At 37.6% G+C, this 23,527-nt stretch overlaps 1 protein-coding gene across 7 annotated transcripts in view; it reads right to left on the reverse strand.

Moving 5' to 3' along the window:
* ITSN2 (intersectin 2) overlaps window positions 1–23,527 on the reverse strand; it is a 139,888-nt gene that overhangs the window by 38,224 nt on the left and 78,137 nt on the right. For 6 of the 7 annotated variants that reach the window (XM_027621656.2, XM_027621652.2, XM_027621655.2 and 3 more), the window contains 11 exons: window positions 22,578–22,714; window positions 21,440–21,537; window positions 17,183–17,358; window positions 16,730–16,874; window positions 13,278–13,483; window positions 11,071–11,135; window positions 9,076–9,242; window positions 4,925–4,970; window positions 4,721–4,842; window positions 2,886–2,982; window positions 2,229–2,420 (listed from right to left, as the gene is read on the reverse strand). In XM_027621656.2, coding sequence (XP_027477457.1) covers window positions 2,229–2,420; window positions 2,886–2,982; window positions 4,721–4,842; window positions 4,925–4,970; window positions 9,076–9,242; window positions 11,071–11,135; window positions 13,278–13,483; window positions 16,730–16,874; window positions 17,183–17,358; window positions 21,440–21,537; window positions 22,578–22,714 — 1,451 coding nt within the window. Of the gene's footprint in view, window positions 1–2,228; window positions 2,421–2,873; window positions 2,983–4,720; window positions 4,843–4,924; window positions 4,971–9,075; window positions 9,243–11,070; window positions 11,136–13,277; window positions 13,484–16,729; window positions 16,875–17,182; window positions 17,359–21,439; window positions 21,538–22,577; window positions 22,715–23,527 lie in introns of all 7 variants that reach the window. The other variant, XM_027621651.2, reaches the window with a different exon arrangement.

Here is a 23,527-nt window from a genome sequence, read left to right on the forward strand (position 1 = left end):
ACTCATGGTGGCATATTAGAAAGTAACAGAGTAAACAGTGCATATTTGGGAGCAAATCACATATTGAACCAGTTAAGAGCTCACTGTGATTAGGATTAGATCAAACATAAGAGCAAAACATAAGCAAGTTTTATCTGAATTGTAATGAATATACATGTTGCAGTAACATTAGAAAAGCATGGCAGCCCATTCCAAACCAGTGAGAACAGTTTGTGCAAATAGTGGGTCTTTGTGTGTTTGAACTCCCACCATGTAAGGGCAAACTCAATATGCATGCTAATGACCTACAATTACCAAATTAAAAAAGAAGAAAAATGCTAAAGGATGCCAGAGTGAACAGCAGGGAAAGCCACACAAAGACCCACTATCCTTTAACTTGTTACAAATAAATTTTAACTGTAAATTAGAAACACAAAGAAATAATCACAAGTGGCTCTAACATTCAAACGAAGTTAATGAATTGTGTAGGAGATATTTGATCAGGGCTACCTGCCCTGCCTCCACGCTAGAGTCAAACTTGGATAGTGGGTCTCTGGGGTGCTTTCACACTGGAAGACAACATTGGGTCCTATAAAAAGAAAAATGAGGAATAAAATGAACATAAAGCAAATTAAGTGGGTGAGAAAAAATCTGACTAGTAACATGCAACATCAACTAAATATATCTGAATTATTAAAATTTTAAAACATCCTAATTAAATAATAAAATGAAAATAGTAACTGTAAGGGCCCAAGAAACACCAATGGTAATCTAAAATTTAACTAGTTTTCACAGATGCATATATTCCTGGCCGTTCTTCCTTTAGAACAGCTTTTATCTGTTCTTTATATTCTTTATAAAACTTAATTGGAAAAAAGCATTCCTCCACTGGAAAACAAGATAAATAACAACAACAACGCACTTGGAAACCCGTCCCCTCACATCCTGGGCACTAGAAAAGCCAAATGTACTGTTGTACCGGGTGCCTCCAAGGTTCACTAGCCAAAGAGCTTCCAGACCCCAGAGGTCTAAGAAGTATCTTCCCCTCTCAGGGCCAGGAAAGGTCCCTGGGGTATGTCTAATTGATTAGATAAATGGGCAAGCTCTGGAAGCTGCCAACCATTAGCAGAGCTTAAAAACAGTCATTTAGGTAGCCCACATCTTTAAGGAATGTTCAAACCATAAAAAACTCAACTCCTCCCACATCCAAATTGGGAAATTTAGTTGCTTTATCTAAAGGAAAGCCTTCTCCCAGGATCAGAACTATCTTTAAAGCTACAAGCTCTACAGTGAAAATAATGCACTAATACTTCAAAATGACAGATATAGTATAAATTCATAATACTTGCACTGAATCATAAGCATATCTCAGCTTGACTGGGTTACATTTATATGCTCTCAGAAACTAAACTAAAATGAAAGGCTAAATATTTTATATAATTTCACAATGATAAAAATATAAATCATGATGAATCATGATGTATTTCGTATAAAAGAAAACAAAACAAAATCAAAAAGGTGGGAAAAGTGACATTTTATAAAGGTAAAAAGTATTTCCAAGTACTGTTTGTTCTCTAACTATTGTAAATGCATGTTTATTGTCAAATATAAGAAAGGCTAGGTAACTACTAAGAGATAACTTTATATAATACCATATTTCACACTGAGATCTGGATCCTTGTTCTAAAAATAGTGAAACAGATCTTGATTCACGTATCTCTTATGGCATTAGGTATCTTTAAAAAACCACCTAATAGAGTTTTGCAAACAAACAGTTTAAACAGGTTTTTAATTTTCTGCTAACCTGGATGATGTGTAAATATGTGGATATTAAATGAGAGGGTTGCAAAATTAATAGCACCTGTACTCTCAAAGGGTAATTTGAGTAGGTGAATATGGTTAATTACTGGCTGCTTTTTATTAAGCAGAAAAAGATCATTAGAAGTCAAAAAGGATGGTGGTAAAGGGAAGTTGAAGTATAGACTGCTCTTATACCCCAGAACCTCTAAAAGACTTACACATTTTTTCAGATAAAGTCTAATAGTAAGGTCTAAAGCTAAGAAAAAAAGTATTTAAAGCAGTATAACTTTTGATTTTGTGAAAAATTTCCTTTTGCAATTTATTGCTTTCATCACTAATATATACTTGCTAAGAGTGCTGAGTTTAAGATACTGCTCTGGGACAGAATGAGTGCAGTGCTGCATATGAAAGCTTTTGCACCAGCTGAGAGGCAGTTTGATCTTACTCACACTGTTGACTTGGATCGGAGTCTGTTGTCATCTTAACATAGTTTGAAGGAAAGAGACCAGTCACCCCGTTGATTTCTCCTTGCCACCAGTCAGGATCATCTTTGTTCAAAACATTGATAAGTTGTCCCTTGGAGAAATTCAGCTCATCCTCGTTATTTGCCCCATAGTCATACATGGCAATCACCTGACACACTACCAGAAAAAGAACAAAATAATTAATTATTCCTACAAAGGTCCCATGTTAAAACTGCCCTCAGATTTAAATTTAAATTTAAATTACTCTAACATTAAGTGTTAACATTAGGTTAAAATTTCTCTCTCACCCTCCCTCCTGCATTCCTTACTTTACAAAACGAGAATCTCCCAGCTACAGTTAATCCACATGAACTACTGCATTCTTAACTGTGAGAGCAAAGCAATTCCACTTCGAAAAGTTTGAAGCAATGAAGTGGTTCAAACTTGTATCACTGAACAGTTGGCTGTTTCTACACAAAACTTTTTAGAAAGGAAGTTCTCATTGTAACATTGCTAATTTTTAGGCAGAGTTATAAAAAGAAACAATTTTTAATATTTTTCAAAGCGTATGCTAATCTAAGAAGTCGCTGAGTTTTAACAAAACTTCTGGAAGCTGCAATGCACACTAACCCACAGCCGTACCAGGATGAAAGGCAGGTGTAGTTCTTTCACTGCTTGGACCCAAAAGTTTAACGTGGCTGGCAGGAAACCATCCTTTCTGCCGCTTTTTTCCTCTGGCCTGTAAAATCAGCAAAAGGGATATGGAAGATGAGATTAAAAACAATTATTGAGACATAAATTAAAAAAAACTGTGTAGTAAAGAATTTAGCCCTGTCCCAAAAGAGGTCTGGACTCTACCTTGGCTCCTGGGAGGTAATCTCTAAACCTGTGGTATGTCCTGACTGCTCAGTGTCTTATTTTCTCTGGGGGCCTTGCCCATGCCAGATAGTCTAACAATGTGACTTATAGTGGATGCTCTGGGTCACATATATGAACTCAACCTCCAGAGGGACTGGAGACTGAGTTTAGCCATATGGGCAGAACCACATCTATGTGATGGAGCCCCAGTAAAAACTATGGACACCAAGGCTCGAATGAGCTTCTTTGCTTGACAATATTTGGTATGTATGTGTTGTTGCCAGGAGTTAATGTTATCCATGACTCCACTGCAAGAGGACAATGAAAGCTCTGTTTTTGGAACTGTCTTGAAATCAGCCCCATACATCTCTTCTCTTGGCTAACTGTAATCTAAATTATTTTGCTGTAATAAACTGTAACTATAAGAACAGTTTCAGTGTCTTATGAGTCTTTCTAGTTAATTACTGAACTTGAGGGTGGTCTTGGGAACCTCCAAACTTACAACTGGTGTCAGAAGTTAGGGTGGTCTTGGGGACTGAATTCTGCACTGGCCTTCCAGGTCAGTATCAAACAACTGGAAGACTCAATATGCATATCAAAGTACTGCTGAAAATGCTATTGTAGAAGTCTACTAAGAGGCCTTCAGGGTTCAGAGTTCTCTGCAAATTTCACACAAATAATATTTATAAACTCAAAAGACTCTTCTAGAATTCTCCTAGTAAGTTCAAGTCAACACTTAAAATGGTACAGTGCACAATGAACATCTCTTGGGGCTTTGTTAATAATTAATACAGAGATCACAAATACAATTTGTGTAGAGCCACGTTTCCCATTTACTAAAAGTTGGGTCAATCTTCAAAGCAAATCAGGAAGGTGGGATTTCAGGGGGCTATTCAAGATACTTTATTTTGAACCTCCACTGCTCTTTAGGAATTGTATAAGGCTGATTTGCAAGAATGAAGCTGTGTTTATCCTTCATATTATAACCATATATCAATCTGACATAAAAATGTAGCTATTATACCTCTCATCATCTTTTAATCTTAAAATGCTTTTTAGTTTTCCTAGTAAGGAACTTTTAGGAGAAAAGAACTCTCTTTCTGTTATTAAACATAAGCTGTAACTGTTTCTGTTGACATTTTAGGAAAAAACTAGGTTCATTTATGCCTTCATTTCCTTTCCTTGCACTGCTGTTTCGAAAACATAAGACTATGGTGGAGAAAGTCCAACGAGTAGCATTTCCTCAGGACACAGTCTGGATCATGTTTCTTTTCCTGGACAGAGGCTATACTGCAAGCCTGGGGCTATCCCAGGCAAAGGTGATGCTATGCTTTCCTTTAAGAAGGTGACCTGTGGTTTATTAAAGCAGGTATTACTGGAAAACAATTACGTCTGTAGAGAAAATTGTTCTTCATATTGTTACTTATAATATCAGTTCAACTGTGCTAAAAACAAACAGGGAAAAGACTAGAGGGAAACATAATACACTAAAATGTTACTATTGATTACCTCTAAGCGGTATGATTAGAGGTGATCTAAAATTTTTGTTAATTTTATTTTTTAATGAGCATGCATTACTTTTACAATGAAAATGATAATTGTTATTTCAAAGTTATTACCTGTAATTCCCCTTGCCACCACCCGCTTGAATTTTTCTTTAGGATTAATATTAACTGTCCTGGTGCAAGACTTAGTTGTTCAGAACCAGAAGCCACATATGCTGAAGTTACTTGAGCAATCTCTGAAAAGAAGACAGACAAGAAACTATGAATTCAAGACTATTAAACACTGTAGTAATTTTTCAACTTCATTATTATACATACCAGGTTTCTTGTTTGATGTTCCAGATTTGCTAGCACTCCCAAAACTCTGCAAGGAAAAGACATGCTGTTTTATTATTTTCTAATAATCCAGATATAAGAGTACAAAGGTTATTAGGAATTAGAGATTTCTAATTCCCAGGATTCTTTGAATGAAGATCAAAATAACAATTAGCCTTATATTAACCAAGTAAGTGAAGAATCCAACACATAATTATGGGGAGATCTGGTCTACACTAACAGACATTATATACAAATGGCTGATGTCGGCTTTTCAACAAGAAAAGCTTATTTAATGCATCTTTCCTATCAAACGTGACCAGATACCTCTCATTTATCAGGTTAGCATCAATGCCCACCACATACAACATATCTTAAGGCACATAGGAGTTTTACTCCTGCTGCCTAGGGGATGATGTTTTTAATTTTTTTGCATATTCCCCCTGAACCTAAGAACAAAAAAACCCATGCCCTGGGTAGCAACTATAACCTCAGTTTGACTTTACAGGATAGTTGGGCCAACCACCTTTCTTCATTTCAGGAATTTGAACAAGGAAAAGGAAGGAACAGAACATTATTTTCTGTGAGTGAACACAGCTCTAATGAAGCTGAACTGATGCTAGTCAAGGGCTAACGTTTTTTGAGTACTTACACAAATAGTACTTAGTAACTACTATTTGTGTAACAGATGTGTGTTACATCATATGATTTTTACATAGTCACTTAATTCTCACAGTAATACTATTAAGTATTATGATTATCCCCATGTTACAGAGAAGAAAACTGAGGTACAGAAAGGTGAAGTAACTTGTCCAAGGCCTCTAAGTGTTGGAGCCAGAAGTCAACCTAGATGGTTCTCACTGTGTGGTTTGTGGATCCCTGGGGACAATCCTTGAGCCCCTTTCAGGGGTCCAGAAGATAAAGACCTTCTTCATTAACAGTATTAAGACATTATTTGCCTCTTTCACTGTGTTGACAGATATACTGATGGGTAAAATTGCTGATGCCTGAGCATGAATCATGACAGTGGTGCCAAATTATACTAGCGGTCACAGTATTCCCCACAACCACATACTTACAGAACAAGCAAAACCAGTTTCACTTAAGAATGTCCTTGATCAAGCAGTAAAAATGTTATGAAATCTTAATGAAATATGATCTTTTAAAAAATTCTGTGTGATTAAATGGAAGCAAGCCTACAGCGTTTCTGCTGCATACCGAAATAGCAAGATGGCTATCTCAAGGAGAAGCACTTGTGTGATTAAACTGTGAGCTAAACTGGGTTCTTCATGGAACATTTTTACTTGAAAGAACAACTGAAAGACAAACTCTTCAGACTCGGGATTTGGCAGACATTTTCTCAAAGATAAAGTATGCCTGTCACATCAAGGAATCAGATGACAGGACTTGTTGCCAATGATCAAATTCAAGATTTCAAGAGAAAACTGAAGTTTTGGAAAACTTGTATCTACCACCATAAGCTTGACAGTTTCAAAGTATCTGAAGATTTTCCTATGAGATCTGTGGTGGTATTAACAAATAAAACTTTTTTTTTTTTTAAGATTTTTTATTTATTTGACAGAGAGCGAGCGAGAGAGCACAAGCAGGGGGAACAGTAGAGGGAGAAGCAGGCTCTGACATGGGGCTCGATCCCAGGACCCTGGGATCATGACCTGAGCTGAAGACAGACGTTTAACCATCTGAGCCACCCAGGCACCCCAACAAATAAAACTTTTTGATATTGTATAATGAAATGTGTCAATACAAGGGATATTTGCATAACTCAGCGATTCCATATTTTCCAAATGACCAATGCATGGGTAAAAAGTCCATTCAATGTCAAAATAGAGTAGTCAATTTTAATATAACAGTAAGAAATGTTCACCGACATGGCTTTAGATTCCATGTGTAGCTAACCTATAACAATTTAACACTAAGTTTTGGTATCGTAATATCAAAGAATAACCACAGACACCTCAAAATGTTATTAAAATACTTCTGTTTTCTCCCATATCTGTGTGAAGTTGTATTTTCTTCACATATGTCAACCAAAAGAATGTATCACAACAGACTGAACACCAAAACAGAGAAGAATCTAGCTGTGTTCAAGTTAAGCCAGACATTAAAGAGATTTGCAAAAATACAAAACAATGCTCCTCTTTTTACCAAACTTTTTTGTTTGAAAATATATTGTTGTTTCTCATAAGAAGCAAGTCATTTATATTACCATGTAATGGGTCTACTTTTGTTACTTTCTTTTTAAAAGATTTTATTCATTCATCAGAGAGAGTGACCACAAGCAGGGGGAGCGGCAGGCAGAGGAAGCAGCAGGTTCCCCACTGAGCAAGGAGCCCGATGTGGTACTTGATCCCTGGACTCTGGGATCATGACCTGAGCTGAAGGCAGATGCCTTCACCAACTGAGCTATCCAGGCATCCCTACTTTTGTTACTTTAAAATGAGAAAATATTTTTTAAATTCCACAGTTTTCGTTTCTACTATAGAAAATGTATGTAACATATATATATGTTTTAACCCATATATGTATTCTTTAAAGATTTTATTTATTTGAGAGAGAGAGAGAGAAGAGAGAGCACAAGCAGCGGGAGCGGCAGGCAGAGGCAGAGGGAGAAGCAGGCTTCCCACGGAGCAGGGAGCCCGATGCGGGGCTCGATCCCAGGAACCCGGGATCGTGACCTCAGCCGAAGGCAGACGCTTAACGAACTGAGCCACCCAGGCGTCCCAATCCATATATTTTTAAAAACTCTTTAGAGTTCCCAATAATTTTTTTTAAAGATTTATTTATTTGAGAGAGAGAGAGAGAGAGAGAGAGAGTGTGTCAGGGGGGAAAGAATCTCAAGCAGACTCCCCGCTGAGCTCAGAGCCTGATGATGCAGGGCTCGATCTCAAGACCCTGCTGAGATCATGAGATAAAATCAAGAGCTGGTTGCTCAACTGACTGAGCCACCCAGGTGCCCCTAGAATCCCCGATAATTTTTAAGAATGTAAAGAGTTCCTGACACCAAAAAGTCTGAGAACCGCTGCACTGTACCCTAGTGGTAGGATGAAAAGAAGCAGGAACTCAGAGTGCAGGGTGAGTCACCTTAATGTCAGAGCCGTAAAGTTTTATAGACTCCTTCAGGGTGATCCCTTGGATCTGGAACATTCCCGGCTTCAGTTCCCATGAGGCCCAGACCCACCTACGGCTCCTAGTCTTAGAAATTTCATGAAATCTTGTCCCTCTTATTTAATAGGATCCCTGTAAGAAACTCTGTTTTATTGGTGCCACCTTCAGTGGTTTCCTTATAACCAAAGCCTGAACAAAACTGTATATACATGAGTCTGTTTTAAGTATGAATCTTGACGGGGCGCCTGGGGTGGCTCAGTGGGTTGAGCATCCGCCTTCGGCTCAGGTCCTGGGGTCGAGCCCGCGCCGGGCACCCTGCTCCGTGGGAGCCTGCTTCTCCCTCTGCCGCTCTGCCTACCTGTGCTCTCTGTCAAATAAAGAAATAAAATCTTAAAAAAAATTAATATACATGTAATAGTCTAGATTCTCTTGCATTATTTTATTACATTAGTTTTTACACTTTAAGCGTGTAATCTTTCATTAAATTTTGGTGTATGGTCCACTCAGGGTCTTGAGTTCAAGCCCCCCATTGGGCATAGAGCTTACTTAAAAAAAAAAAAAATCCATCTTTAATCCCACTGAACTTGATCTACCACATTTGTCATCTATAAACTTATATATACTGGGATCTAATTCTGGATTCTCCATACTGTGACTACTAGAATGCTGATCTCTTTATCTAGAACTTTATCAATATCACACTAATTTTATTACTGTGGACTTCTATATCTTCAATTTAAAAGATATCTGCAGAAAGTTAGCATCGAAATCATTGATAAGGGGTGCCTGGGTGGCTCATTCGGTTAAGCGGCTGCCTTCGGCTCAGGTCATGATCCCAGAGTCCTGGGATTGAATCCCACATCGGGCTCCCTGCTCCGCGGGGAGCCTGCTTCTCCCTCTGCCTCTGCCTGCCGCTCTGCCTACCTGTGCTCTCTCTCTCTCTGTCAAATAAAGAAATAAAATCTTTAAGTATGAATCTTGATATGCAAGAATGGAATAATTTTGTTTCTATACCAAAATAACTCTACCTCTTGATCTTTTGGTTTGACATAATTTGACGGAAAAATTCCAGTTCTATCTCCAATGCTTCCTGTCCACCACTCTCCATCTTTCTGGGTCACCAATATTTCTTCACCTTCAGTGAAAGTCAGATCGCCAGGTTCCACACTTGAATATGAATAAAGTGCAATATACTCTGTAGGAAACAAAGCAAAAAGAAACTAATTTTGGTTGTAAGATTATAGAAAGAAAAAATGATGTTAATCTCCAAACCCTGTGTAAATTAACCGTAAAAGACCTTGTAACTTAAGGAAATCTAATGTAAAAAGATCTTAAAGTAGAAAAATGAGGCAATTATTTAATAATTTCTAGAAAAAGATTATTTGATATAACATAAAGCTTTATCATAGGGTTTCTTCTTTTTCCCATTGTATCATCCTCACCACCACCGTCTTATCACAGAGAATCCAAAATCACAAACAGGTGTAAGTATCTCTATAGAGTCAAGATCTGAAAACATTTTTTCAACTTCCTTACACAAAATATATTTTAATATGCTAAGTTCTTTTTCTCTAGTTCTTTTATATATATAGTTACGGAAATGCCCAATATTCAGCTGACATCAGTACTAGTGGCCAAGTTCTACCACAGTGACCCAGCTCCTAATGCAGTGCTTGGCACAGAGCAGATGCTCAATACATAATGACTTTTTTTGGAAAATATATTGGCTTTGGTTTCCGTCCCTGTCATTACTGCTTAGAGAAAACAGTCAATGACCTGGTTGTAAAAGTCTTTCTTTTCTAGTTATTTTTATTTGTCAACATGGGATTTCATCTGTACACCATAAACTAGAAAAGACTAGGAACACCATCTACAACGTATTTACTGTTCATGTTCCCAATATTACTCAATTTAGGTGATTTAACAAAACCAAAAATGCCTGCAAGGTTCAGGTATGCTGCAATAAGGAAGGTCCTCCGCAAACACTCCTTGCACCCCTCCCAGACTCACTTCACAGCGCTCATTCTACAGTGAACCTACAGTTCCAGCCTTGCTGGTGATCTGAGATCTCTAACCTCTCACAGCCATGCCCTGGCTCTTGACTTTCCCTCTGTCGACAGGAGTTTTCTCTTCCTTTGTCGCTATGCGAAACTCTATTCCTTGCTTAAGATGATTCAACACTGCCATGTTTGGGGATTCATAGGTCCTACTCAAAATTAAGTTCTATGTACTCATTATAGAATTTCTTACAATGGTATGCCTATACTCCCCAGTCTACTGTGAGGACTTGGGAAACTGTGTTTTATTCATCCTTATATTTTTCAGGCTTTAGCATAGAGTCTTTAACATAATAGATACTGAATAAATGGTTTACTTTACCATTAAATTGATTTTCTCGAGCAATAATATAAACATAAAATGTATTCCTACTATTCAACTAATTTTACAATGGACATATACAATTCATTTATAAAGCTATGTAAGTGTTAAATAAAAATGTTTGAAACTTAGGGTAGACAATCTTTCATTTTTTAGTACATTAAAATAAAAAATAAGTTATGAGTCAACCAAAAGGGCTATAGAAAAAAATTTCTTTGTAATAATTATGATAAAGTGTACCTTGATTTCAAATCCTACTTAATGATTTATATGATACACTGTAATTAAAATGCAATTTGTAAATAACTAAATGGACTAAAATTGCCTTACCTCCTAAACATCTGTAATCTAGATACCTAATAACAGGAAAACAAAAACCTTCATGCTTCCTGATTGCAACATTTTAAATTTATGATCTTATTTAATGAGTCTATGCTGAATTTTTATAGTACTGATTTTCTAAAAGTGCCATATTTTTTTCTGTATTCTCAATATTCATATGAAATAGATAAAGGGCAGGTTCTCCTAAACCCACTTTAATATTAAAGATACAGAAACAGGGGAAATAACAACTCTCGGAAGTCAGATAATTAGTCAATAGCTAATCTGACTCCCATTTAATTTACAAATTGTCAAAAACTCACCTTCTCCAACTGTATAGGCTGCGGAGGTAGGTTTCTTGTTTACAGCTGCATACAAAGCTTCTGGTCTGCCAAATAAATACACAAACATATAAAAAAAAACAATGAAACAAAGACATCAACAAGCAAAAATGAAGAAAGGTGATACAGCAAGTATTTACAGTACTTTCTTTAAGGGCTTTCCAAAATTAATTTAAATATTGTCTCAGTACACAGGCTAGAAATATTCTCATACACAAAATCATTAGGGGACTAAGAAGGGCCTGGTTACAGACTTCTAAATTTTTTAATAAAGTAATTTCAACATGATTTATAAATAGTTTTTTCAAGTGTGAGATACTTTGCCTTTCTAAAGGAATTTTAAAAAGACACAAGTGCTTTGGTAAATGGATAGTTATTTAGTAAAGTACATAGGGGGCCTGGCTTGGTATAGGGAGAAACAAGGACAACATACCAATATATAAATTTTAATATTTGTTTAGAGCACACTACATTTAAATATATAAAAATAATAGAACTTTGTTTTTATATTTTGGAACCGGTAAAGCTTTAATTTCCAATTTAACCCAGGAAACTGTCTTAAAAAATCTGGAAGACTGTCATATTTAAGAACTAGACATCTGTAGGATGCACCAGTGCTCCCCAGGACCCTTGAGGAAATTATACAGTAAGGCAGTTCTCAGGGAAACAGAGTGGAAGCTTACTACAGCTCATGGCCACAGCTGAACAGACTGCCTTGTTTAGGGCATGATCTCTCCATTACTGTAGGCTTTCAAGTTACACGCCTTATCTGTTAGAAAAGATCAGTAATTGAATGAAAAGTTAGGGGGAAAAAACCATTTGAACTTACTGTCTTTGCACTTAAGTTTTCTACTCCATAAAATGTTACGGTGTTTAAATAAGATAATTCCTATAAAGGGCCCAGCTCAGTGCCAACATGCACGTGTCAGCTCTGTTACCACTTACACAATTCTAAGTCTAAAATTCTGTGTCAGTCTGAAAAGTAAATTTCTGCATTTGAACTAAATATTCATACACAGAATCTCAGCACTGAAAGGGTTTTTAAAGATTAATTTACTCTTTTTATCTCATTAATTAGAAAACTGCAAAGTAGGTTATTCCATAGAGGCTGACAAAAAATAGCAGAATCAGAACTCAAGCCTCTTGATTTCCAAAGACCTGTCTCTTTTCAATCAGATCACTTTTCTATTTAGATCAACTTCCATATAAAGCACAAGAGACAGCTGCCCATCACTACATTAGAGTACTTATTTCTTAAACATCTTTTTTTTTTTTTAAGATTTTATTTATTTGACAGAGAGAGAGAGATAGCAAGAGCAGGAACACAAGCACGGGGAGTGGGAGAGGGAGAAGCAGGCTTCCCACCGAGCAGGGAGCCCAATGTGGCACTCGATCCCAGAACTCTGGGATCATGACCTGAGCTGAAGGCAGACACCCAACGACTGAGCCACCCAGGCGCCCCTTATTTCTTAAACATCTTAAAGATGTTTGATGATCTCACTCCTCTTCAGACTGGGAAATAAAGGCCAGAGACCTTGTCTAGTTTTTACTTGCTGTTCATTTGAAAATGGATTCAACTCACTGTTGCTTCACTGACTCCTTATTCACTGAGCTAACACGACTGAGAAGCTACCATGCACTGAGATGATAAGAGGCAGGGGAAAAACTCAAAAACAAAGACATGGACCCTGTCCTCCTGGAGCTTACGATCTAAAAAGGGATATGGGTAAGAAAATACGTAACTACATTCCAGTCTGTTATGAGCAGTAAGAGAGGTGTGATCTTCAAGGAGTTCTGGAGGCCCAGAAATGGCAAGTCCCACACTTTGGCAAAGGGGAGGTCCTCAGTAAACATTTATTTAAAAACTGACAGTGCACAGTAAACAACACAGGAAAAGTGCTCCAAAGGAAGTGAAAAGTAACTTCTCTAACTGACCTGATAGCACAATGAAAACAACCGATCTCAAATTTTAAGCACTTTGAGAACTTTAGGAATCTGAAATAACTAGAATAAAAGATATTCTAAAACTGGTACAAATATCTGAAGTGCACTTTTTTCATTCTAGGAATTACTCTTCTGATGGTCAAAACTCAAGCATAAATGTTTTGATGGAACAGCCAGTGGTTCTATGGCGGACTCATTAGTGAAAACACCAACATCCACATCTCATGGAAGCACAAAATGCTTACTCTTCCCGCTTGACTTCACTCCCAGGGATGATTTTGACATAAGATTTTGGAAACCATCCTCTTCCTCCATGTACCTCCCCAAACCACCAATTTTCTTGTTGCTCCAAGACAGTAATAATATCATGTTTTGAGAAGTTCAAGTGGTTGTCTTTCTTTGCAGTCCAAGAACAAAGGGCCTGTGCCTTTAGGTTTTCTACAACCTGTCCCTGTGAATACAAAACCACAAGATTGGGAAAAAAAAAAAAGGTAACCAGGATTTCTGTTTCCTAATATATAATTTACTTACTGTTTAAACAGAGACCAGTTTGGTGTGGTCGTGACTTAAGATAACCTTTATCTACTAACCGATTTAAAATGATATATGACAGAGAACATTTGAGTAGCCTTCTGTTAAAAACTGAACACCTACCGTTCAAGGAAACATCTTGGCATGAAATATCACTGGATTGGAAGAGGAACACGGGGCACTCAAGAAATGTACTCACAAACCCATCAAGTAGACGTCACAGAACAAATGCAAAGAATTACTGCAGCCCCTTCCTGTCCTCCAGGCCCCGACATGCCCTCCCTGTGGTCCCGGCAGGTCACAGGTCACACCACTAGCCCTGCAGATACGGTTGTGCTCTGCCTCCCTTCACTTTTCTGCTCTCCGTCCCTGAACTTCCTCCTTGTATTCTTACTCATTTCTTTGCCTCCTCTCCGAGGAAGAAGTGTTCTGTTGATAAGGCTAATCTCTTTACCTGTACTCTAAGTCTCTACTATGCCCTCCATTTTCTACAAATATCTTATAACATCTTGAAGTGCCTCTCTAAAATAGTCACTCTCTCCACCTCTCTACTTAACTTCTACTTCTCAATTCCTTAAAGACAGGAACTCAAACCATTTTAATTTAGGTTCTGCACCCACCACACTACTGAACCTCTTCGTGACAAGGTCATCGATAACGTCAAAGCCCAAAAACCTTCTTCCAAACCCTGATATGTTCCCTGATGTCTGAACAGTGCTGACATCACTTAACACTCCTGCTGTTCTGAAAGCTCACTCTCTGGTGATTGATGGATCCCCTTTTTGGTCCAGGCCCTTTCCTTTCCTGTTTCACATGATTTCCCTAAATTATCTTATTTATGTCTATACCTTTTCAAATCTTTTTTTTTTTTTTTTTTAAAGATTTTACTTATTTATTTGTCAGAGAAAGAGGGCACAAGCAGGGGGAGCAGCAGGCAGAAGGAGAAGCAGGCTCCCCGCTGAGCAAGGAGCCTATAAGAGACTCAATCCCAGGACCCTGGGATCATGACCTGAGCTGAAGGCAGACACTTAACTGACTGAGCCACCCAGGTGTCCCTCAAAACTCTCTTTTTTTTTTAAGATTTTATTTCTTCATTTGTCAGAGAGAGAGCACCTGCACAAGCAGGGGGAGTGGCAGGCAGAGGGAGAAGCAGGCTCCCCACCGAGCAAGGAGCCCGAGGCGGGACTATCGATCCCGGGACTCCGGGATCATGACCCGAGCTGAAGGCAGATCTTAACCGACTGAGCCACCCAGGTGTCTCTCAAATATATATCTTAGTTGTAACTTTATCTCCTGAGCTCGACTTGTAAGTCAGACTGTTTACTGGGCCTTCCCACCAGGTTGTCTCTATAACAGATACCTAGGTTGCACGTGTGGGATGTATCATTTTTAGAACCCACGGAACCCACTCCTCTTGCAACACCCACCCAAGACAATGCCATCACCATCTTTCCTATTACTCGAGCTAAAGATCCTGAAAATGTATAGAAGGGAAATCCATTTCCTCTTCTACACATTTTCTTTACTGTGGCACTGGTTCACATCATCCTCTCTTGTTACTTAGCTACTGTAGCATCCTTCCTTACTTGACTCCTTTGCTTGCTTCCACCAATCTGGCCCCTGTACTACTGCTGGAGTTAAGTTTCTAAAATATACACCTCTTAGAAACTTTCATGGGCTGCCCACTGTCAAGTTGCTGGGCACTGTATTAAACACTTCACAAATAAACCTCCACCCCTAACTTCAATTCTTCACCCTTTCTCCACGAATCCTGTACTCTAGCCACACTATAAACAATTCTCGTCCTGCAAACTCCTTGTGTTAACATGCCTATCTTCCCCAAATTATTTTTTCACAGGAATAACTTTCCTTCTCTGTTTGCTAAAATCTTATCTTCAAAGGTCCTGCTCAAATACCTGGCCCTTTGTGAACCCTGCTCAAATTCCCACAGACTGAATGAGATCTCTCTCAGCTGTATATACCTCAAGTCTTTGTAGAATATCTTTATGACAATACTTCTCATATTTTACAATTATTTCTTTTTTTTAAAAGATTTATTTTTTAAAGATTTTAAAGATTTATTTATTCATGTGAGAGAGAGAGAGCACAAGCAAGTATGAGGGGGGGTGCAAAGGGAGGGGGAGAAGCAGGCTCCCCGCTGAGCAGGGGACTTGGAGATCATGACCTGAGCCGAAGGCAGATGCTTAACCATCTGAGCCAACCAGGTGCCCCTACAGTTATTTATTTCTGTGTCTGTCTCATTAAATTATGACTTCTTAATGGCAGCGATTTTTTTTTTCCCATTAAATTTCTAGCACATAATGAAATGCCTGGAACCTATGGTCACGTATAAACATTTTTTGAGTGAAGGTGAAATCTCCAGACTCTATTCTGATCAAGTCTGTGATTTCTTTTCAATAATGTTAATGTAACAATGCCTGTAATGGTTACATCTAAATCAGGGGCTAAATATATATAACGTAGTTCCCACACAAATAACTTTTTTAAGAACAAAAAACCAAAAACTCCCAAGCCCAAATATCTTCTTATAATAACTATGAATTAAGAATAATATAACCAGATTTGTCAAGATGACATTTTGAGCTTAGAAATCTTAACTGGTTGGGGTGCCTGGGTGGCTCAGTTGTTGGGCGTCTGCCTTCAGCTCAGGTCATGATCCCGGGGTCCTGGGATCGAGCCCCGCATCGGGCTCCCTGTTCAGCAGGAAGTCTGCTTCTTCCTCTCTCACTCCCCCTGCTTGTGTTCCCTCTCTCACTGTGTCTCCCTCTGCCAACTAAGTAAATAAAATCTTGAAAAAAAAAAAAAAAGAAAGAAATCTTAACTGGTAGCAACTGGATGCTATGAAAATGAATTGTTGAAAAACTTCTAAGTAATAATAATTTCTTTACATTACATCACACGTGAACAATAAGAACAGAAACCAAATGTTACAAATTCTGGTTAAAAGAGTAAATGATGCCTTTGTACAAAAATCTTCAATTCTATTTTTTTTTAAGATTTTATTTACTTGAGTCTACTTGAGTTTCTCTCCCTCTGCTCCTTCCCCTGCTTGTGCGTGTGCTCTCTCTCCCCTTCTCTAAAATAAATAAATAAATCTTAAAAAGGAAAAAAAAAGGATAAAGCACACAAAACTAAAGATACACACCTGTCCATGAATCGGCGATATAGATCCAGGGGACACAGTACGAGTAAAAGCTGATTTTTTCTGCCATGATGTATTAACAGTTAGGTTTGTAAAAGATACATTTTGATAATCAGTCACTGATGCTGGTTGATTTGAAGAAAGTGATCTGTAAATACAACACTTTGATATAAGTATGGTTAATCACTTAAAATCTAATGAAGTACTATGAATTTATCAGCTTGTATATAATTTACTTTGTGTTTAAACAAAATTTGTGGAAAAAAATTCATGAACAAAGTATGGACCTACATTTTTATTTATTAAATTCTACTATGAAATTTGGAACAAAAGGTACTCTTGGAGAGCCCAGCATAGATTATAATATGATTAAGTAGCAGGCTGACACGAATACCTATTAGGTATTTATATATTCACCAAAAAATGCATAAACTCCACTGTTAGTTAAAAACTTACTCAGAAGAAGTTGAGGTAGCAGATACAGATACTGTAGGGGGAAGTAAGGCCTTCTTAGGAGACACAGATTTTTCACCTGATGGCATTTTTTCTACGTAGTTGCATGGAAACCAGCCAAAATTTCCTTGAAAACTACCATAAAGCCAACCAGGTTCTCCTATGGTTTTTTCATCAACCTATGGAAACAAAAAGAAGGGTTAACAATGGTTAGAATACTACACATTTACAAAGGAAGGAGATACAGACTATTGTATAGTAGCCTCATTATCAGAATTAAGTTGACACCATTTTTTACAAATTAATAGGTCACTCACTATCTCTAATTACTGACAAAGTGCCTTTTTAAAATTTAATTTTTAATTTCATCCAAGCTAAATATGAAAATAGTTTACAAAACAAACAGCATTCTACATGGCTTACGCTGGAAGACCCCATCACTCACTATGCTCTTATTTCCACTCCTCATAGTAACTTGCCATTTTTAGCTGTTTCTTCTGTATTACCTTCTCTATTTCTAAATAACATATTTATACTACTATTTCTTGAATGTTTCAATTTTAGACATCTATTGGCTTTTGGTTATGGAAAATCAACATTTAACTTTCTTTTACTGCATCTTTTTATTCTATACTGCTATCTCAAAATTTTTGGTTAAATTATAGTCAATGGTTACATTATTATGACTATGCAAATAAATTTTCACATCTGCATAATGCACTATTCTGATAATTACACTTACTTTATTGCAAACTTATTATCCTATAATCATTAATTTTTTTTTGCTTATTTTTTCTGTTCCTATCACAGTCTTTTTTTTTTTTTTTAAAGATTTTATTTATTTATTTGACAGAGAGAGACATAGCAAGAGAAGGAACACAAGCAGGGGGAGTGGGAGAGGGAGAGGCAGGCTTCCCCGCGGAGCAGGGAGCCCGATGTGAGGCTCGATCCCAGGACCCTGGGATCACAACCTGAGCTGAAGGCAGACGCTTAATGACTGAGCCACCCAGGCGCCTCTCACAGAGTCTTCTTGAACTAAGAGTTCTGAATACTATTTTCCAACTGGTAACACACATAGATGATTTATAGTTTCATTTTTTTCTCCCTTTTATTGTGTATAGATGTACCACAATTTGTTTATATGCTTACCTAGTAATGGACATTTGAGTTGTTTCCAGTTTTTAGCTATTACAAATAAAACTATGAACATTTGTCTTCGTATATTGATCTTGTATCCTGTAACCTTGCTAAACTCACTCGTTAGTTCTATCAGAGCTAGCATAGCTCTGTAGTAACTCTAAGATGGTGTTCTGAAACAGAACATAGGAACCACTGCCAAAATATCACCCTGTGGATCTAGTTTAAGACTACTTTAAAATAGCCAATCCAGAGCTAAAAACGAAGACAAGAACACTACAGGCCCCAAGGAATTATGCAACTGAAAGCAGCATGCTCAGCAATTTACCTGATTTAAGTATTGGTCTCAAAGCAAGGATCACTGACAGGTATGAATACTAGCATTCAAACACTAACTTCCTCCTTTTTCTATAAACTTTTAAAAGCCTTCTTTAATACTTTTTCCTAATATTTCTACCTTTCCAAGAAGAAAAGGCCTATTCATTTAATCTTTAGAATTAGACCAAGTTTGCTCTGCTAGGGGTCAATTTTAACCGATTTCATATCTGTTATTTGTAGCCCTAATTAATTTTTACTTGTCAATTTACATAGTGACTTAAACTAGAAAATTTTACGTAAGTCCTCACAGGTTAATGGAAACTATTACTTCAAAAATAGTACTAACACATATGAATGCTTGAAAAACAGGTTGTCATGGAAAATGTTGCCAGGGCTCAGTGGAATTTCTAATCTTTTTCACTTTCAATCAAATCTCTTCTGCTACTCTCATCCATTAAGATGATTAGACCTTGCCTCCTATCTTACCAAGAACAGGGAAGCCCTCAGATCTGAGCTCACCTTCTAACTCAGCAAAATGTATTTAATAATCCCATCCATCCTTTTCTTTCAGGCGTCTAATCACAAAGGAGGAGGTTATCTAGTCCTTCCACTACTCTCTCCTGTGCTCTAGATCCCAAGCCCTCCAGCTTTATCGAGAATCTTCCTCATCTGCATCCACTGATCAGAATAGAGAGGTCTGCAGGGAGGCATGAGGTGCCTTCCTGAGTGTTCTGTGTTCTGTATGTTGATCTGAGTGGTAGTTTAACAGATATATACATGTATACAAATCATCTGAGTTGTACATTTACACTTGTGCACTTTACTAAATCCAGTATCATTAACCCTTTCCCTCTCTGATCTTCTCTATCATTAAACTTGCTCAAGCTTCAGCCAAGTGAAAAAAAAAAAAAAAAACCAAAAACTAAAAACACAAAACATAGAACAACTTCCCTCAACCCATACTCCTCACTATCATTTTCTCTCCCTTCTCCCTTTCAAAAGCCAAGCTCCTTCAAAGAATTTTATATATTCACTGTCTACTCTTCCTCCCTTCCAATTTGTTCAGGTCACTGAAATGTGGCTTCTTCCCCCACCATTCCACTCAACGAATATTGTTTTCCTCCAGGTTAACAATAGCTGTGATACTGTTAATCTAATGGTTATTTTTTTTCGTCCCATCTTATTTCACATGGAGATCCAGACCACTCTTCTCAAAATTCCCCAACACTAAACTACTCTCCTGGCTTTTTCCTACCTCTCGTTCTTTTAAGGCTCCCCTTCCTCTAATAACCCCTCCAGTATTCATGTCTCTTGGGGATTGCATCATCAATCATCCTCTACACTCATGTCAATTACCTTCACAACATAATGATGACACTCAAACTGGCCTCCTCTGATCTCTGCCTGAGATCTCCCTATATCCCTGGATAGCCGGAGGTGTATCCACCTGCTGCCTAGAAATTTGAAACTCACCCAAAATTAAACTCATTGTAACTCTTACTCAAATTCCCTCCTTCTGATCTTCCTCTCTTAGTGGATGACACTGTCATCAACCAAGTTGTCCAAAAGTAACACATGACATATTCTTTACATCAGTGATTTGGCGGAGAACACAAACAGTCGAGAAACTCTAGCTAAGTTAATGTTCCTGTTGTCACTGCCACCAGACTGGCTTGATGACCATGAGGGGAGGTCTGCTCTAACGCTGGTAGCTTTCCACCACCTTCCTTCCTCTACTGCATTAGAATGTCTGTCTTTCTCATCAGACTATCAGCTCATTAAGTGCAGAGACTGTGTCTTGTTTACTATATCCCTAGCCTAGCATAGCCCTCAATAAATAGTTGTTGACAGAATAATAAAAGATGTAACCAAAAATGTAAGTAGGCTCTCGACCAAATGTGCCCAGAGATAGGTTGCATCTCTTCATTCTTGGACACAACCTCATCATCACCAACAGGTGGAAGAGGATCAGGAGGGCCACCAGACTGTGGCACTGTCTGTGGTGGCAATGGTAACAGAAGGAATGTTCAGCTGGGGACCATCTTGAGTGTTTGAACAGATGTTTCTGGTAAACACTATGCCAAGTATCACTAAATATTTGCTATGTAACTGATAAAATATACCACAATGGTGACCATGCAGGGAAAAATGAAAGCAGGCACTGGCTAGGTATTCTAGGTAATATTATCTTAATTTACTAAGAAGAAAACTGAAGCAGAGACTAAAACCCAAGTTAGTATGTTTCTAAAGCCTATATTCTTTCCATTATATCACAATGGCTGTATCAAATGCTATTCCCTGCATCTTGTCTTATTCATCCATTTTATGTGGCTTGTGACTATATAATAAAGGCCTTTTTTCCCCCAGGAACAGGGGACTGCATCTAGTTAGAGCTATAGAATCTACCTCCTTCAACTCTTTTAATGGTTGCCAGAAAATAATCAGCTTCTCCAAATTTCATTGGTAATTTATTAACATAACAAAATCAGCATCACCTTTTATGATGTGAAGCAATGGCACAGTGTAAAGAACACTGGATTTGGAAATCAAAAACATGTATTTGCAACCCACTCTGGCACTGTCCTGCTGACTGTTACATTTTGTGTAAGTCTAAGCTTCCTTACCTAGAATATGGCAGTAATAATATGCAACTCTGCAGTATGTCTTTAGGGCCAAATCATATAAAGTTCAAGATACGCTTTTTAAACGGGAAATCACTATATAAAATTATAGTCATTTTATTATAGAAAGTAACATATTACATTGTATTAAGCTTATTCATGAACAAAAAAGACTGTTTCCTACCTGTATTATATCCCCAGAATTAAAACTCATCTCATCATGGCTCCTGGCTTCAAAGCGATACAATGCTTTATAATTTACCAAAGCACTAGCTGGCTCACCTAAAGAGAAGAGAACTGTCATTATTTGCTACTTTCATGTACACACATTTTCGTGATGACTCTATAATATAAAGAGCTTGTAAAATCAAAAGGAAAAAAACTGAACATCAAACAGTAAAATGAAAATCCATTTGACACAGGCTTGTTAAGATTTAAATATCTTGTATTGTCACAGAATCAATACAAAAGCAAATGAGGACGTTCATCTTCAGTAAAGTAGGAGGCAATGAAACAAAGCCATGACTTGCAGGGTGTGCCACGCACGGGGACGTCAGGGAAGGCAGAGGAGTGGTGGCAGGCTAAGCCGTGCAAAGTGCAAGGAGGCCAAGCAGCGAGGTTTGTTCTGTGGCGCTCAGGACGTAACAGGGAAGAAGAGACAGAGAGAGAGGTCACAGATGAGATTAGCAGTGAACAGGGTTCAGTGAAGAAAGAGCTGTAGATTTACCAGTATGGTTCTAAAAGAAAAACAGAAGAGCTCACAGATATACTAGCCTTAATAAGATTAAAAATATTTAACTTTATTTCCAGAATAAATGCTTTAGCTTACAGAAATTTCAACACATGTATCATTAATAAGGATTCAAATATTTGTATATCCACAAGAGATACAGTAATATGTAAAGTATCTTAGGAATGGAATCTGAGATGTAGCATAAACAAAGTATATCATTTGAGAAAATTTTAATATGCAAAGACAAAATTTTACTGTTATTCATTAAAATAAACAGTTTAGTTAACACTGGCTGAATAAACTACAACTGTTTACTTCAATTATGAAAACCACGTCAGGGTCTGTTCATAGCTACTCAGGGATTACGATCTTCTTTTCTACATGTTGTTTTAAGACTTCTACCCTCAGTCTGTTTTAAAAAAGCCTATGCACTCCTCCAAGTTTAATTTAGAAAAAAGTTTTTTTCTGACTCAAAGGTTAACATATGTTTAAGAAATTTTCCCCCCTCTCATCATAATCTTTTTTTCTTATTGCTTTCATTGTTTTGTCTCAGAAAAATCAAATCTATTATTTTTATCCTTATCCTTACATTGCTTCTCCTCCACTTTCTGCTCTTCTTCTTGAACTTTCTCTTGTGTTTTTTCTTCCTGGAGTCGTTTTTGTTTTTCCTCTTCCTCCTTTCTAAGACTTTCTCTCCATAAGTTTTCTTTTTCTTGCTTTGCTTTCCTTTACAAAAAAAAAAAAGAGTTTGCATAATGTCCTACAATTTTTGTTATGCAAAATATCAGATCTTGTTCCTCACAAACTATAGAAATAGTACATATTTCTTATGTATTTATATATAATCTTATATATTTATTCTATAGCAAAGACATATTAGCAGAGGTGTGAAGAAACAGTGGGGATCATGGATGAAGGGGAACCCAATTAACCAGGAGAGGCGAAGAGATGAGCTGGGGGTAGGACTGACAATTTCCCATACCCTTAAATTCCCTCCTGTCAGCTAACCTCCCAATCCCAAGAAGGGGAACTATTCAGAAAACAAGCCCAAAAGGTATATCTAAACGTTCTTCCTTGGCCTCCAGATTTTTCACAAGGACTGTATTCCAGCTCTTGTTTCCACTATCCTAGCTAACCCGTTTTCAGGATTCGGTCATTACTGTGGAAACAGGAAATGTTTCTGGGTAGATTACCTACTTTCTACATTGTCCCTTGAAAGTCTTTTCCATTGTCAGAGAATAGGACATGTTTCCCCTATAGGTCCATGCTTCCCTATGTGTTTCTATGACATATGACATAGCTGCAGCTTGGTTTCTAGCTAGGCAAGATGGTCTCTGGTCTTAGCTGTGATAGCTAAGTCTCTAAGATCAGGCTTAGCTATTATAGTATTGAAGCTAATGTTCACCATAGTTTTCTTTCTTGCATATATTTTTTATGGTCTTACTCAGAGGCAGAGCTGTCACCACTAAATTTAGCACCTTCTCCAAGCCTCTGCTCACACTATCAGGGACAGCAGAGCTTGTGGCTGGATTCATCCTG

Source organism: Zalophus californianus, chromosome 8 (genome assembly GCF_009762305.2).
Source record: "Zalophus californianus isolate mZalCal1 chromosome 8, mZalCal1.pri.v2, whole genome shotgun sequence".
Lineage (NCBI taxonomy): Eukaryota > Metazoa > Chordata > Mammalia > Carnivora > Otariidae > Zalophus > Zalophus californianus.